This window comes from Mizuhopecten yessoensis, unplaced genomic scaffold (assembly GCF_002113885.1).
Source record: "Mizuhopecten yessoensis strain PY_sf001 unplaced genomic scaffold, ASM211388v2 scaffold10717, whole genome shotgun sequence".
NCBI classification, from domain to species: domain Eukaryota; kingdom Metazoa; phylum Mollusca; class Bivalvia; order Pectinida; family Pectinidae; genus Mizuhopecten; species Mizuhopecten yessoensis.
In genome coordinates, this window is record NW_018408686.1 from 424,530 (window position 1) to 443,540 (window position 19,011).

At 35.8% G+C, this 19,011-nt stretch overlaps 2 protein-coding genes across 2 annotated transcripts in view; both read right to left on the reverse strand.

Moving 5' to 3' along the window:
- Positions 1-11,990, reverse strand: part of LOC110461995 (cadherin-23-like) — a 37,029-nt gene extending 25,039 nt beyond the window's left edge. The window contains exons 1-3 of the mRNA XM_021515755.1: positions 11,969-11,990; positions 2,848-2,914; positions 1,428-1,585 (exon numbers count right to left, since the gene is read on the reverse strand). Of these exons, the coding sequence (XP_021371430.1) occupies positions 1,428-1,585; positions 2,848-2,914; positions 11,969-11,990 (247 nt within the window). The remainder of the gene's footprint in view (positions 1-1,427; positions 1,586-2,847; positions 2,915-11,968) is intronic.
- A 59-nt stretch (positions 11,991-12,049) lies between these two features.
- The window catches only part of LOC110461997 (cadherin EGF LAG seven-pass G-type receptor 1-like), a 25,532-nt gene continuing 18,570 nt past the window's right edge, over positions 12,050-19,011 (reverse strand). The window contains exons 13-16 of the mRNA XM_021515756.1: positions 16,473-16,681; positions 15,630-15,904; positions 12,593-12,677; positions 12,050-12,128 (exon numbers count right to left, since the gene is read on the reverse strand). Coding sequence (XP_021371431.1) covers positions 12,113-12,128; positions 12,593-12,677; positions 15,630-15,904; positions 16,473-16,681 — 585 coding nt within the window. The 3' untranslated portion in view covers positions 12,050-12,112. The remainder of the gene's footprint in view (positions 12,129-12,592; positions 12,678-15,629; positions 15,905-16,472; positions 16,682-19,011) is intronic.

Consider the following 19,011-nt stretch of genomic DNA (forward strand, 5'->3'; position numbering starts at 1 on the left):
AGATCATCATTTAATATATTAGCACATTCTTGCCTGTCTCCCTCAATGAGACCATATAAGGAGTTATCATCAGCAAATAGTTTGAAGTGTGAGGCCAATTCATCACCAATATCATTAATATATAGTAAAAACAAAAAAGGACCAAGGACTGAACCTTGGGGTACCCCTGCCTGTAATGTTTTCCAATTAGACTTATACCCATCTATGACCACTCTCTGTTGCCTATCATGAAGGTATGATGTAAACCATTCTAACATATTATTACATATACCATATTTTTTTAGTTTCTAAATTAGATCGTCATGCCAAACTCTGTCAAAGGCTTTGCTAATATCACAGAAAATCATTCTGGCCTCTTTGCCTTTGTCTAAATGTTTTACAATTTCATCTTATATAATTAATAGCTGATACACTGTGGAATCCTTAGGTAAAAAGCCTGACTGATTCTTAGAAATAATGTTATATCTTGAGAGGTAATTGAACATATACTTAAAAACATTTTTTTCAAAAAACTTGCTAAATATAGGGGTAACAGATATTGGTCTATAGTTGGATGGATCACTTTTATCTCCCTTGCCCTTATAAATTGGAGTAACTTGAGCATTATTCCATCTATTTGGTAGCTTTCCGGAAGAAATAGATTTGTTGAATAAGAGATAGAGTGGTTTCACAAGAGATTGGGAAACACCTTTTATGAATTTTGGAGGGATACTATCAGGGCCTGAAGGTTTATTAGTATTGAGTAGATCGAGCTGATCAAGAATGTCCTGTTCGGTTATGTCTATTGTTGAAAAGTTATGTCGGGGTCGGGGGCAGTCAGGAGGTAAATCGTCAGCATTCTTTTCAGTTACGGAAATCGAAGTGAAATAATCGTTAAAAGATTCCGCCTTATCTATGGGGTGGATGTTCAGTTCGCCGTTGATAATCAATGGAGAGTCATTTTCGTTTTTGTTTTTGAGATTCATAACCGATTTTGCAATATGCCACCATTTTCCGGGGGGCATGGTTTTATCAATTAAAGAAGATTGAAGTTTAGATAAATATTTTTCTTTATCTTCCCGGATTAAGGATATAACTTCATTCCGAATAGAACTAAATCTTGCCCAAGAAGATGGAGTATTATGTAGCTTAGCTTTGGAATGCTGGCGATTTCTTTGTCTAATTTTGAGTCTGATACCATTAGTCATCCAAATTTTATCATTAGGTCTTATAGTTACTGTTTTTTGGGGCACGAATAGGTCGATAGCAGTTAGGATTTTATCAGTTAAAATATTCAAGGAACTATACCGTTAACAAGGTCAAGGTGGTCATGCTATATTCAAGGCATTATACTGTTACTGAGGGATCATACAATATTCAAAGGACCATACGTTTATTAAAGGGTGAAACCGTTGTCAAGTGAATATATTGCCACCAGTTACACCTACCTTCACGAACAGTAGATGCGATCGCATACACTCTGTCATTGACGAAGGGAGTGGAAAGAGAGTAGTTGTATCCCACAGTTACGTCACCAATGGATACCACGATGTTGTTGTCATAGATACCCGTCTCGTATGGTATGACGCCACTACTTTCAGTGTACCTGTCGATAATATTAAATGTTTGAAGTTAAATAACTCGAATAAAATCCTTTTGCATTAATGTAGTGATATTCATTAGGAGTATTGCACAATTTTTATCAATGAAGTATAGAATATCTTTGCTAAAACCGAAGTATTTTTAGTTTGTTAAGTTCATTTAGAAATAACAGCAATAAGAAATAACTATTGTAATGTCACAACACAAAGATCTCGTTATGAAATAACAAAGATGTTTGGAAGCCAGTTAACTATACATTCCGACATAGCAGTAGCACCATTGCCTTCTGAAATCTCCGATGTTACAGTGTTGCCTGTGTCTCAAGCACTACCAGGACTATTTTAACCTGTAAACATATCAATGTGGTAAACCCACTGGTGAAAATACACTCTGTTGTAACCATGAATTAGGACAATTCTATATATAAATTGTATACGTAAGACAAAGCCAGTCATAACACAATTGGCAACCTCTGATACTAAACATTGATAAAACATAAGTTAAACATAAATACACCATTAAAACTGACACACGGTCACTTAACCCACACAACACATCTCCAGCACACATGCAGGCATCCACACATTGGGAGATATCAACCAGATTACATAGGACTAGTAGTTAGCGCCTGCTAAGGAAGCTCCTGCGAATTCCATAAAATTTGTATTGATTAATGCATATGCTAATTGTACTGGTTGAATAAATTGTATTTCTATGTACTGTAAAGCGCTTTAGAGTGGCTTATTCTGGCTAGATAGGGCGCTTTATCAAATGTTTATAAGTATACATACAAACATTTATGTTTATGTAATGTTTCGGACGAACCTTAGGGTCTTGAATTAAATATTCCTCATTTTCCAGATTCTACTTGAACAAGGGAGACAACTTTAATATTAAATTTATCCGTCACTTTTCCCTCTCTGATTTAAAGATAGTGAAACCACATATAAACTTCCTTTATCCTATACCCCTCACTAAAACCCAGACTTGTTCGTTGTTTAAACTCAAATTTCGACAGGACATTATGTCCAGAAGTCAAAAATGTACTTTTTGGAAATGAATGGTAATTTCGAACCACGTGTCGGTTATCTTTTATTTTATACATCAGAGGTAGACGTACAAGGAGTGACTGTGACAAGCGGAGGGAAGTTATAAGGTTAGTTGAGAGATATCCAGCTCAATCACCATGGAGAAGATTCTCTAAGTTGTAAGAAGCTGTTTTGATATGTTTGTCAGTGTACAATGAAATGTGTTTCTATCAATTACCATCCTATTAAATCTCCAGACTCCACGTAAATGTCTGTTGGAAAGGTCAAGATCAAGGTGGTGTCCTCTAAAAATACAAAAACATAATGATATATTTTATTACTTCCACGTTCTGTAGTGCATGTATGTATGTTAAATATTTTGAATATTACGTCATATAATTTCACCAATTGTGACGTCATATCAGACAAAAACATGACGTCAAAAATGTATTGCTGAACCGATCAGTGAGCACAATTTTCTGTAGTGCTCATCATAAAAAAAAACTGTACTACAATTTAGCAGTGAACTAAAATGGGAAAATTCCGCTAACTTTTTAGGTTTACAAGAAAGGAAGACACATTGATATTGCATAGGTCTATTTCGGTCGATGACACTTTGGACAATTTCACTACTTTGCGTCCACATAATTGAAGCAAACTTTATTGAATGATAAAATTACCATATTTTTCCCAAGCAAGTTCTGATAACAATAGAAACAATTAGGAAAATGGAGTAGTTGAAAGAAAATGGCGCCAAACGTTATCATTTTACATGTGTTATCCACATGTGAAATTACGAAAACTTAACGTTGTTCCAAACCAGATTATTTTTATTTATTTTTTGTGTGCCGCTAGATTTCATTCCTGTTCAAGAATACATTGGAAATTGTATTTTTTCTGCATTCATGAAAATATTGGCATGCAATGGGCGATACTAAATATTCTGTCAATCTTAACTTACGTGTAGGTACATAATAACGGTACTCTGAAATCAGCATATATTCATTGATGGTCAAGAGGCGCCACACTTGAAACTGCACGTAGCCTGTATTTCTCGGGTAGAATTCGACACTCTCAAGCAAACCACAACAACCCAACGCGGGGGCGGTATCTGTCAAAATAACCTGCTGCCCTGCAGGGGAATTACAAAAGGTAATAAAGTGGTATAGCCACCCCCTCACACTGTAACGTATTATGACCTAATTATCATTATGATTTTGACCCGAAAAGGGGAGCGGGTGTTAATGTAACATAATACATTATCAATGAAAATTGTGATAATGACACGACGGTAGCAGAGAGGGGAGGGTGTGTCACACAATGTGATGTCATTATCATAGCGATCAGGGTCTAGGGTCTAGTTGTTCAAAACTGGTTTACTTGCTGCTTGAACATGATAACAACTGAAAAAGAATGAATTTGTGGTCATCTTTCTACCATGTTCACATGGGTTAGCTAACAGCAACTTTGATGTCATATAAGAAAGAATGAAATTAAGGATGATACAAAAAAAGACAACATGAAGGAAATAACAAAACAAAATGTAAGATATACTGATTTCTACCCAGGTGTTACGCAAGAGTAAGCGCATCTTGCACCACATGTAACGTCGGTTGTGATGTATCTTGTCAATGACATAATCAATATTTCCGTTATCATGATTAAAACTAAAATATCAACGTTGGAAATCATGTCAAGGTGACCACCGTATTGTTTAACATATATTGAAGTATCTGTTGTCTAAAACCACGCCTCTGTACTTTTTAGTCAACAGGATGCACCTATCCGGAAACCTTAAAATGCTAAATCTAATATCCAAATTAGAATTACACATTTGAATATTGAATCAACTGCCACATGTTACCTCTAAATGTAAAGACCGCTGGAAGTTATTGCAAAGAAAAGGAACGTTCATGATCGTGGAGGCAATACTAACCCGTAGTACCAGGAAGTGTTGTTATGTAATTTGTCACATCTTTTGGTCCTTGGTTACATGCAGAGTCTGTAATTACCAGAAAATCAATCCTTTACTCTTTTAATGATACCGGTTATGGTTTATTTCATTAAAAAATGGGGAAAAGATGTTTTTTTTTGTCTAGGGAAGTGAATGGCCTACTTTGGGATGTTGGCATAAATATTTAAGTAACAGTCATTTACATGCATGTTCCATATCACAATAAATATCAAAATATTAGTTTACTTTCAATTGCTTGTTAATTAACGGATAATTATTCTGAAAGTTATGTTCTCGAATTATATTGTCTAAAGGAGTTTAGTACTTGAGCTGCCAGGTCAAGTATGTTAATTTCAAAATGACTTCTAATGTGAAACTATTTCTTTTTGCCTAAGAAGCAAAATCACAGGTGTTGAACCGACTTGAGGCCTAAATGACATTAATTCTCTGAGTGAGAGGCCAACAGGTTTGCTAAAATGTATAACCTTGATCAGTATTTATGGTCATAGGTATTAAAAATGCTAAAATCGTCAAATGACCTTTTTTTTGTGGACTATGAGGCATATAGTAATGACACTTATTTCATAACCGTAGTAGATAGAATAATATCTTCTAAAGAACCACAATGACTTGAGTAATTATATCTAGCTTACAGCTTTAAGGTATTAAAAAATAATAAATGATAAATCCAATATGATCCCAATATCACATTTTCAATATGGATAAAATATTACGTGCTTCAGTTTGAAAGTACTTCACTCCAGCAAGCTTAATGCCAAATATAAAAATAACATAGGCACAATTTATCGTAAGAAGTTGGAGATGAATGAAATATAGTTTTGAACATGTGTTGTCATTCTAAATAAATTTGGTGATGCTATGATAAAACAAGTAATTATAATATTATGCAAGTATATTTTCAAAGTATGTAAATAGCAACATATGTATGATGCATCAGTGCACTCATACTTAGAAAATTACAAAACCGAGCGATATTTGAGCTAGTGATCATCTGTAAAACCGAATTAAATGTCATGATGTGGTATATTTGTTTTTATGTAATCACAGAAACGTCGACAACATAAGTTTCATTTTTTATAGTTTGTTAATTACATGGAATGACCTAGATTATTATTGGTGTATAACCAAGCTCTAAAGAATTCAGGAAGCTAAGGTGCAATTCTTTTGTTTACAAATACTTGCAATCATAACATTCGAATATTCTCCAAGATGCGCTAACCCACATAATGGAATATGTTTGAACGGAGCTTTGTTGCATACCCTTATAAATGTTAGAAAGATGCATTTCAAACTTGAAATGCAAATAGGTATTAACTGTCACATTGAATGTTGATAATGCATAGACAGAAGTTAGTAAACCGTTCAATATCAGAATACAGAATAGAATATAGACAACAAGTTACTTATCAGATATATACACTAGATATATATTCCGTCTTTGCGTATTGCAGAGTTATCTTCTCCTTTGAGCAGGTATTGATCGTTACGTCATTGGTTTGTGAGAGTAACGTCATCAATTTTTGAGAAAACGACGTAATTTTCTCACACAAACCAATGACGTAACAATCAATACCTGCTCACAAGAGAAGATTACTCTGCAATACGCAAAGACGGAATACATCATAATAAATTATAAATTTATGAAAAACGGCAATTTAATAAATTAACAAAATCATAATAAAAAAATAAAAGCATGAAATCAGGTCGTTACTTGATTATTTCCTATCACAATCGGCAGTAATAATATTCAAACAGGGATTTGATGGTTCAACATCACAATTAAATTCAATACTCTACATACAGTAACTGATAATACGCTTCCATAGCTAACTATATAACATGTATTATATATACGATATGTATTATATATATTATGTATGTATTATGTATATCATATGTATTATATAAAGCAACTTACCAACTGGTTCCAAATGATAATGAATCATGAAAATGTACAACATGAGACAAAGATGATTTCCATGCATTCTTCTTTTGTTGCACATTATACCTAGATAGTAATATACGGTATAATCTCAGAGATCTACGTCTCATACACTTAGTCACAACCTGTCCCCACAACCTAATTCCCATGGCATGCAGGATTGTATGAAATGAGGACTTATTGATATCGATTTGTTTGTTCCGGTTCAGGTTTGATTTGTACAATTCATAGTTACGTTTGTAAACAGTTTACCACAATAACAGAACACATGTATTATGTTGGATTGAATATCAAACGTATTCGCTTACCTTAGTAGGTCAAGCTTACGATAATATATTTGAACTTTGTACTTTTAGTATATGTTACTAAAAAGAAAACGAGAACATATGTTGACATACTTAAAAAAACTGATTAGTGATTTGTTAAAAGTGTTATAACTAAAGGTGGTTCACTTTATGTCAAATTTTCTAATGTATAGTCAGCTTACGTAAATGTCTGACATGGTTCTTTACCTAATATGTTTGTTGTACAATGTCTGGAGTTCGTGTTAGGACTACGGTATTAGAGAAACACGCGTGTTTTCGGTTTCTATGACGACCGAATGACTAATAAAAGCACTGAAATGTCCGGGTTTTAACTCCTGACGTTTGAACAATCAAGTTATTCACCTCTTAATAATTAATTAAATAAAAAAGATAAAAATGAAATGAATGACAAGAAGTAGAGATATGAAGTCAAATTTAAAGAAATAGTGAACTATATAAAATTGATATTCAAGAACATTTTGTTGATAATGCTTTGCTTATTTTATCATTATCCTTTTTAATAAAAGTTTTGCAATGTATAGTTTTATCAAAGTTTTAGTCATATCAGAAAAAAATAGTTTTACAGTTTTTGGCAGTGGTACGGGTTCTACTGCACAAGTTTCAATCGCGAAGAAAACGCTTACACAGATGATTATTCATTGAAACTATACTTCCTAAAGACAATATGACGTAGTTGCTGTGCAAAACACACATATGAATAACCAGCGTTCTACTTACTGAACTGAAATATATCCATCGAAATGTATGTCAATGATATGCCATTATAACGGGAACGATAATGTATGTCAATGATATGCCATTATAACGTGAACGATAATGTATGTCAAGAGTAGGCCATCATAACGTGAACGATAATGTATGTCAATGATATGCCATTATAACGTGAACGATAATGTATGTCAAGAGTAGGCCATCATAACGTGAACGATAATGTATGTGAAGGATATGCCATCATAACGTGAACGATAATGTATGTCAAGGATATGCCATTATAACGTGAACGATAATGTATGTCAAGGATATGCCATCATAACGTGAACGATAATGTTTGTCAAGGGTAGACCATCATAACGTGAACGATAATGTATGTGAAGGATATGCCATTATAACGTGAACGATAATGTATGTCAATGGTATGCAATGATAACGTGAACGATAATGTATGTCAAGGATATGCCATTATAACGTGAACGTTAATGTATGTCAATGATATGCCATCATAACTTGAACGATAATGTATGTCAAGAGTAGGCCATCATAACGTGAACGATAATGTATGTGAAGGATATGACATTATAACGTGAACGATAATGTATGTCAAGATATGCCACCATAACGTGAACGATAATGTTTGTCAAGGGTAGGCCATCATAACGTGAACGATAATGTATGTCAAGGATATGCCATTATAACGTGAACGATAATGTATGTCAAGGATATGCCACCATAACGTGAACGATAATGTTTGTCAAGGGTAGACCATCATAACGTGAACGATAATGTATGTGAAGGATATGCCATTATAACGTGAACGATAATGTATGTCAAGGATATGCCATCATAACGTGAACGATAATGTATGTCAAGGATATGCAATGATAACGTGAACGATAATGTATGTCAAGGATATGCCATGATAACGTGAACAATAATGTATGTCAAGGATATGTCTTCATAACGTGAACGATAATGTTTGTCAAGGGTAGACCATCATAACGTGAACGATAATGTATGTGAAGGATATGCCATTATAATATGAACGATAATGCCCAGACGGTAACATGTACTATTCGTTTATTTACAGACGTTTGTTGCAGCATTTCCTGATAAATACATTGGTCTCTAAAGTGTGACCATCCAGCCGGGTCGTGACGAGGCCTGACTTGTACACATTAGCGTCGTACTGAATAGTTCCCGTATGTCGTGTCAATTAATGCAATTGACGTCAATGGTAGGTTGACTTCTCTCCACACAATGATATGTAAATAATCATTGTAAGATGACTAAAATTGCTGTGTTAATATTAACTCTGAGTTGCGCAACGTCACGATTACAATGTTTCTGAAACGTCTAAGAAACGGTAGAGAAGTGTTTGTTTGAATATCCCACGATTTCAATTTGAATAAAATATGCAGTTTTCTAGTACAATTACTGATGCAATTAAACAGCAAATGTCATGCATATCGATACAATGTGTTATCATCCATACTATTTTATATTCCGTACAAAATATTATTTCACCTCATATCATTCACCTTTCTTATGACTAATAATATATACTATATTGAATATGATAAGTTGTGCAACTGAATATCAAATCAAATGATGCAAGATTTAATATAAAGTGATATTTTTAGTATAAAGGAAATCAAACGATTAAGAATCCCCGTGCCAAAACCTGAAGCTAAGTGTTGGAAACTATAGACTAAACATCGGTCAAGTATGATTGTCTCAACAGATACGCTAATGTCAACAGATCAAAAAGAACTAAACATTTAAACAAATCATAGTCGTCTCAACCAATTGACCAAGCGATTTAGTATATCTGTTTCGCCAGGAATACATTAAGTTCAAATTAATTATACTGATGTGAATGATTGATTTTCGACCCTTTTTGTTTTCACATCAATATGTTATCATTTTACACCGCCTTATCGATAGCTGACAATCAAAATGTCACGAAAGTTTGTTTTCATCAAGATAAAAATTGAAGTAAGCTTATCGGCGTATTGTTGCTGATGCATGTATTTTCTGTTTACCTGTTTACCTGTGTTGCCATCAGTTATCTGTTTCATAAAAGTTCACCTGTGCTTTCAAATATTGCCTGTTTTTCATAATAATTTATAGGTGCTGTAATCGAATGTATGTCTGTTTCAATAAAATTTGAATGCGTTGTCACATAATGTTTGTATCAAAAATGTACCTGTAACAGCTTTAAATGTCTGTTAAATTAAAGTGCTTTCATCTACTGTCCCTATCATACATTTCTTCATTGTCGTCATTTTGTTTGTATTGTCATTTATTGCCAGTTATATTTTATTGACTTGTGCTGTTATCTGTTTTAGAAAACAAGACGGTTTATCTTTATCGTTATTTCTGGGTTGTTTTATTCATGTTTTCCTGTGCTGTTTAAGGTGTTAATTATATATCATATGACAGGATAGCAGATGTTCAATCCCTGCATTGAGCATGCGTCCCTACAAACAATTGTGTATTGTGCACCTTGTTCTTAACAATCATACCAAACACAGTAAAATAGTCTTGAAACTTATTACGAATATGTTCTTACAGGGGCGCCTATTAGACTTTGGAAGATTCAGTTTGATTTAAACATATTTTTATTTGCATCTAATATACAAAAGGGATCGCACAAGTTGTCCAACCTATGTAAAGCCCTTTCCCTATAACATAATGAAATATATATATACAAGATGGCAATTTTTAAATTAATTAATATTTTCAACTAAGTTTAGTGTTACTGACAGAGAGAGAGTGAGAGAGAGTGAGGGGGGGGGGGGGGGGGGGGGGAGGGGGGGAGGTCCTAGCTTGAAGATATTTAATTTGAGATCGTGGTAGTGATATTCTCCGACACAGGCGGCACCAGTAACACTGTCCACTATTCAAAACACTCTGCTTTTCTAATGTTCATCACTTCCCGTGCCTCTGTTGCCATCTCCTTGTAAATTCGGAAGATTCAGTTATAAAGCGGTATCATTTTTTGTTCAAATGACACATTTTCCTCACTGTTTACGAAAATGTGTCATGCTGGTTATATACCTGTCCCCTTTCTTTATGAAACTGGAAAACAAACTTAAGGTACAAACATTCTGGTTCGCCCGTTGTCAGTATAATGTGACCGGGTGGGGTGTCCTGCTGGGTGTCTTCGGCAGGATGTTTCAATGAGGTAGCACTATAAAGTCGGCATCAATTTCGCGATATCACAAGGAGACAGACACGAACATATCGCAGCCTCCCAAAACACACACACATTTACTTCACGCATGCATCTTGCACACGTTAAAACGAAACCAACCCAACGATATTCTTTAAGTTTCATGCTCTTCTGGGCATATATGTTCTTTTGACCAATAGCCTAATCAACAAGGAAATACCGGTTCGAAGTTGTTTCAATATACGCTGCAAAAATTTAGGTTTGTTTTGAGGGTTTAACGTCAAGCTATAAATATTTTGTTACCGCGTCTTTATGACACGAACATTGTAATGGTCCCCATTACAATTAGTACTTATTATTGTAATGATCCCCATTACAATCAGTACTTGTTATTGTAATGGTCCCCATTACAATTAGTACTTGTTATTGTAATGGTCCCCATTACAATTTGTACTTGTTATTGTAATAATTTGGCACATGTGTACCTAGAAATCTTGTGTTAGTGGGACATAACATATTTCGTTTTTGATGCCACCTGCCTTTGTGGTGTTTTGGTTTTTACTTGGCTTTCTGACTTCGTTCACGTGTGATGACTTTAATGGTGTTTTGGTTTTTACTTGGCTTTCTGACTTCGTTCACGTGTGATGACCTTGATGGTGTTTTGGTTTTTACTTGGCTTTCTGACTTCGTTCACGTGTGATGACCTTTTGTGGTGTTTTGGTTTTTACTTGGCTTTCTGACTTCGTTCACGTGTGATGATCTTTTGTGGTGTTTTGGTTTTTACTTGGCTTTCTGACTTCGTTCACGTGTGATGATCTTTTGTGGTGTTTTGGTTTTTACTTGGCTTTCTGACTTCGTTCACGTGTGATGATCTTTTGTGGTGTTTTGGTTTTTACTTGGCTTTCTGACTTCGTTCACGTGTGATGATCTTTTGTGGTGTTTTGGTTTTTACTTGGCTTTCTGACTTCGTTCACGTGTGATGATCTTTTGTGGTGTTTTGGTTTTTACTTGGCTTTCTGACTTCGTTCACGTGTGATGACCTTTTTTGGTGTTTTGGTTTTTACTTGGCTTTCTGACTTCTTTCACGTGTGATGATCTTTTGTGGTGTTTTGGTTTTTACTTGGCTATCTGACTTTTTTCACGTGTGATGATCTTTTGTGGTGTTTTGGTTTTTACTTGGCTTTCTGACTTCGTTCACGTGTGATGATCTTTTTGAATATTTACCTTGTTTATCTCTATCATACATAACTAAAATACACTGGATATTGATAAACAGAATTTTATTAATAAATAAAACACACATTTCTTCTAATATGTAGAGTTGGTCTCCATCAGGTACAATTGGAAGCCCCGTTTCACCGATTTTAATCAGACAGTGTAACCCCTGAAACAGATCAACATCGAAAATTCAATCGATTAGATTCAGTGTCTGAAACTGATACTCAATAATTTATAACTAGTAGTTTTTGCGGTGGTATTGTATTCTCGCTTTTCCCAATTGGGCCTTTTAAGGGTGGACAAGGTAATTATGATGCGTGAATCGAACTCATTCAGAAGTGGGCTAGCATAGCGAACGCACACAGAATCGTTTTTCAAATCTTGACAAAAATGCTTTTGAGGACATTGACTTATCATCTTTATTATTTATTGCAAAACACTATTGCAAGTTACTTTAAACTGTATTTTTCTTAATCATTCAACATGATTATTACATAAAGATAATCTCTGAGGGATAAGAAAGCAAGCTTAAACCTTATATTAATTCCTCTCCCATGTTGTTAAGTAGACAATACGCCAGACACAAACAATCAACAATTTCCATAGTTAGGTGATAATATCTATACGTACGGTGCGATATCCCACTCATTTCTCCAGGGTGTCCAGCTGTAAGTGTCGGTCAGGGGGGTGGGGAGGTCAGAGGTCACGGCTACAGCTGTAAACAAAAAGTGATGTCCTAAATCCATGAACGGATAATATATATATATATATATATATATATAACCACGTTCTAACGCTAATAAAGCATCGTTTATATGTGGAGGCATGCTCGGACTTTATACAGGCGTCATTTATATTAACGGGCATTATTCGTACTCAAGTGTTCCAACCGGAATCTAGGACGGACAGGGTGCTGACCAAGGAGGAGGGGTGTGTGTGTGTGTGTGTGTGTGTGTGTGTGTGTGTGTGTATTTATTACTAAATAATAAATTACTAAATAATAAAACATCATGCATAATTTATATAATTATATTCTAGTAATTCAACAAGGGTAATTTGGATTACCGATAACAAAGGAAGTAATATATAGAATAAAGGACAACACTTTCACTGTCAACCTATACTTTTCTTTGTTTGATGAATAAGCATGATCACTCATGACACATGGGAACAGTAAATGATTTTATCTACCATTTTCTTGTATGTACTTCTGATATTGATATTAAATTAACAGAAGGTTAGGAAATATCAAGGAAAAAACATGTGTACATTTACGTTACAATATATGCTCAACACACATATTTTACTATAAAGAGATAGAACTGGATTTTATTTTTGTCATACGAAGTACTCAAATCTTATCGGTCAAACTTGCTTTCCAAACCACCAAGGAAAGAAAAACCTTAAGGCAATTCAAATACATAGAAAACATCGTCCTAATGGTGTTACATGGCGAGAGACTATAACGTTGCTTCTTTATTTAAATTGTGCAGTTGAAATCATTACCCCGGATGAAGTGTGAACGGTGTATTCCGTCTTTGCGTATTGCAGAGTTATCTTCTCTTGGGAGCAGGTATTGATTGTTACGTCATTGGTTTGTGTGAGAAAATTACGTCGTTTTGTTCAAAAATTGATGACGTTACTCTCACAAACCAGTAACGTAGCAATCAATACCTGCTCCCAGGAGAAGATAACTCTGCAATACGCAAAGACGGAATATGCATCTTTGATCCAATTTTTGTTATTTCCCCCATGAAAACTTATGTAAATTTAGTCATTAGCATTGACTTGGTTATATATAGCGTTTTCGTTGACACAGATTCACACAATTTAAAAAAAAATGTTTGTTTTTTTCGTTTTAAAATCCCAATGATTATCGAAAAGTTGTCATCAATGATTTACAAAAATAGTCGTGTGTTTGACGATGCTGTCTGCTTGTGTCAGAGCTGACTTGAGGCCTATGTATACTGACCGTGGTAGGATGTTTGTCTGACTAGAGGTCTATGTGTACTGACCGTGGTAGGATGTTTGTCTAACTTGAGGCCTATGTGTACTGACCGTGGTAGGATGTTTGTCTGACTTGAGGCTTATGTGTACTGACCGTGGTAGGATGTTTGTCTGACTTGAGGCCTATGTGTACTGACCGTGGTAGGATGTTTGTCTGACTTGAGGTCTATGTGTACTGACCGTGGTAGGATGTTTGTCTGACTTGAGGCCTATGTGTACTGACCGTGGTAGGATATATGTCTGACTTGAGGCCCGTGGTAGGATATTTGTCTGACTTGAGGTATATGTGTACTGACCGTGGTAGGATGTTTGTCTGACTTGAGGCCTATGAGTACTGACCGAGGTAGGATGTATGTCTGACTTGAGGTCTATGTGTACTGCCCGTGGTAGGATGTGTGTCTGACTTGAGGCCTATGAGTACTGACCGTGGTAGGATGTGTGTCTGACTTGATGTCTATGTGTACCAACCGTGGTAGGATGTTTGTCTGACTTGAGGACTATGTGTACTGACCGTGGTAGGATGTTTGTCTGACTTCAGGTCTATGTGTACTGACCGTGGTAGGATGTGTGCCTGACTTGAGGCCTATGTGTACTGACCGAGGTAGGATGTATGTCTGACTTGAGGTCTATGTGTACTGCCCGTGGTAGGATGTGTGTCTGACTTGAGGCCTATGTGTACCGACCGTGGTAGGATGTTTGTCTGACTTGAGGTCGATGTGTACTGACCGTGGTAGGATGTGTGTCTGACTTGAGGCCTATGTGTACCGACCGTGGTAGGATGTTTGTCTGACTTGAGGGCTATGTGTACTGACCGTGGTAGGATGTTTGTCTGACTTCAGGTCTATGTGTACTGACCGTGGTAGGATGTGTGTCTGACTTGAGGCCTATGTGTACTGACCGAGGTAGGATGTATGTCTGACTTGAGGTCTATGTGTACTGACCGTGGTAGGATGTGTGTCCGACTTGAGGCCTATGTATACTGACCGTGGTAGAATGTTTGTCTGACTTGAGGGCTATGTGTACTGACTGTATGACGATGCTGTCTGCTTGTGTCTGACTTGAGGCCTATGTGTACTGACCGTGGTAGGATGTTTGTCTGACTTGAGGTCTATGTGTACTGACTGTATGACGATGCTGTCTGCTTGTGTCTGACTTGAGGCCTATGTGTACTGACCGTGGTAGGATGTGTGTCTGACTTGAGGCCTATGTATACTGACCGTGGTAGAATGTTTGTCTGACTTGAGGCCTATGTGTACTGACCGTGGTAGGATATGTATCTGACTTGAGGTCTATGTGTACTGACCGTGGTAGGATGTATGTCTGACTTGAGGTCTATGTGTACTGACCGGGGTAGGATGTGTGTCTGACTAGAGGTCTATGTGTACTGACCGTGGTAGGATGTGTGTCTGACTTGAGGCCTATGTGTACTGACCGTGGTAGGATGTGTGTCTGACTAGAGGCCTATGTGTACTGACTGTATGACGATGCTGTCTGCTTGTGTCTGACTTGAGGCCTATGTGTTTTGACCGTGGTAGGATGTGTGTCTGACTTGAAGTCTATGTGTACTGACCGTGGTAGGATGTGTGTCTGACTTGAGGTCTATGTGTACTGACCGTGGTAGGATGTTTGTTTGACTTGAGGCCTTTGTGTACTAACTTACGTTGCACCTGTATTCGTTCAACAGGCCGTTTGCATTTCGGTAACCATGACAGAAATTTGCTGCAAATCCCATGATAACATCGTCCTTGAGTCCTAGGAGGCGATTTCTTGGGTATGCTGATCTTTTCCGGTGAAAATGCAACCTTTTTTGGAGTTGCGATTTTTTTTATGTGGTTCTTAGATATTTTCCAAGCCTTCCATTTGGTGCGGACCGTGTTTGTTCCCTCGTTTAGTTTGTTTTTCAAACCCTGCCAACCCCGTCTGAGTACACCGCAGCTGAACAGCAAAGTACAATATCAAAATTAGGTATAGTAATGAACTAGCTTATGTTCACATACTTAATGTCAGGTTCATTACTGGATAACGATGAGATATCAATTTAATGTCGAGATATGTCATCCCGACTCTCCAAGTAGAACGCACCATTGTCTTGAAACAAATGTAATGTCTTTTACCACATTTGAAAGCTTTCTTGTGTAGAAAATCTAAAATCCAAAAAGCCTACTTTGTATCTGACAGACGACAAACAACTATCGAGTCTTTGGTATTTCTTTACGTACAGAGCTACAATCACAATTAATTCCAACGCAAAGGAGATAAGAACAAAATCGTTAAAATTGAAAACTGCAGGCCTCGTGAATGGGGCATATATAATGAAGCTGACGCACGTTGTCGTATAGAAGGGTAACCATGTATAAACTGTATTAAAGACTACGGGGAAACATTGACGAGGACACTATTTATACTTCCAGATTGGTAATAGATTTACTTGAAAACAGTATTAAATGTAAAAGGTTTAGTTATATAACATGTTTTTAGTAAAAATAGTTCAAATAAAACTTACTCCAATGACCATTTCTTCGGTGAGCATGCGTAGCCATACCGGATGTACCGATACACCATGAACACACACATAATGACGATAAGAACCACGGCTACTACGCATGCGGTGAACCAGAGGATGTTTCCGGTATGGTTGAAAAGACTATCGCCCAGTGCTGGGCTGACGAGGATGTTAGCGTAAGCGTAGGATCTATGGCCATGAGAATATGCCTGGAAACAAGACACATCAATTGATTAAATGTCACCTATAGTTTATACATATATTTCGGGAATTGTTTGTTTTCTCGTCGAAAAAATAAGGGAAATATACCAATATGAATTTCAGTATCTCTAAGATATTTTTCACATTGAAGAAACCGAACACGAATATACATTATGTGTATAACACTTTAATGAAACGAGCTAGAGGGTAGGGATTTTCCAAATAACAAAGCTTTGACGAGTTAACAAAACGCTATAAATCTTGAGGACGAGTTTAATTTATCTAAAACGGAATAAAAAAAAATCATTATCATTTTTATCACATCACCGATATTGTACGCGAATATTGCATCACCATACATCTGATATTTTGAATGATACTATTCACCAAATCGATGTAAAAAGTTCCCTTGCTGGCTGACACGTACAAGGTCGTGTATTTTACCTGTATCGTCACATACAGGATCGTGTATCTTACCTGTATCGTCACATACAGGGTCGTGTATCTTACCTGTATCGTTATATACAAGGTCGTGTATCTTACCTGTATCGTTACAAACAAGGTCGTGTATATTACCTGTATCGTTACATACACTTACAGGGTCGTGTACCTTACCTGTATCGTTACAAACACTTACAGGGTCGTGTACCTTACCTGTATCATTACATACAAGTTCGTGTATCTTGTTTAAGGGTATAAATGCAGGGGTACCTCAGGGATCTGTTCTGGGACCTTTTCTATTTCTTCTTTATATTAATGACATCACTGACAATGTTTCAACTAATATTAAGCTTTTTGCAGATGACACCTCCTTATATGTAATTATAGATGAAAACCCAGCACATGCAGCACAAGTTCTAACAAATGATCTCTCTAACATTGGTGAACGGGCAGGTATATGGGACCTCAAATTTAACCATAACAAAACTAAATCTGTAATATTTTCTAGAAAACATAACAAAAATCACCCTCCAATAACTTTCCAAAACAGCAAAATCACTGACTCAACAGCACATACACACTTAGGACTGACTTTAAAAGATGATGCTTCTTGGAAACAACACATTCTGAATATATATGAAAAAGCTTATAGTAGATTAAATATTCTTTGTTACATTAAAACTAAAGTCAATCGTAAATCATTACTTAAAATGTACATAGCATTTATTAGGCCAATTTTGGAATATGCAGACATAGTATGGGATAATTGCACTCAACAATCTAAAGAACTTCTAGAATCTAATCAATTAGAAGCAGCCAGAATCATTACTGGACTTCGATCTGGAACATCTCATTATAAACTTTATAATATACTTGGTTGGGAAACTCTGTCAACAAGAAGAAATAAACACAAACACATAATGATGTATAAAATAATGCATTGGCTGTCCCCTCAATACTTACAAGATGTCTTAAATCCTTTCGTTCACAATCAAAACAATAATCCCAATTCCCTCAGACAAACAAGATTGTCAACTTAGAAACTTCTGTAGCAATTTAAATTTTGATTTATTCAATGACCACTTAACTGACCGTCCCTCTTGTGCTTGCTCTTTTGAATATGAAATAGTTTTCCATTGATCTCAGACTTACTTTATTTACTTCTGTTGATAATTATGGAAATCATAACCATATTGATACAAACATTTTTCTACAAGGCTGTCCTGATTGTGATGGACTAACAAACAGACAGTGACTTAATGATGTACAGTTATTTATTGGTAAATTGAGGCGTTTTAATCTCTATATGATCTAACCAGCCATGACCTTATACTTTATACTTTTATACTTTACTATTCCTATTTCAATTTTACTCCACAAATAAGTAACTTAACCTACTTTTCTATAAATGGTATTCTTCTACGGACATAGGAGTTTTAAGTTGAGTATCTTTGTTTGTTGTTGTTTGTTGTAATAATTGTTCAATCTGTCTTGTTTTACAGTTTCCATCTTATACATTGAATTACACATTGACTAGCTATCTGTTTGCATATAAAATTATAATAACTTAACAGTTTTGGCAACTGTGACCTGTGCATATATTATATATATATTACCTGTATCGTTACATACACGGTCGTGTATATTACCTGTATAGTTACATACATGTCGTGTATATTACCTATATCGATATATACAAGGTCGTGTATCTTACCTGTATCGTTACATACACGGTCGTGTATCTTACCTGTATCGTTACATACACGATCGTGTATATTACCTGTATAGTTACATACACGGTCGTGTATATTACCTGTATAGTTACATACATGTCGTGTATATTACCTATATCGATATATACAAGGTCGTGTATCTTACCTGTATCGTTACATACACG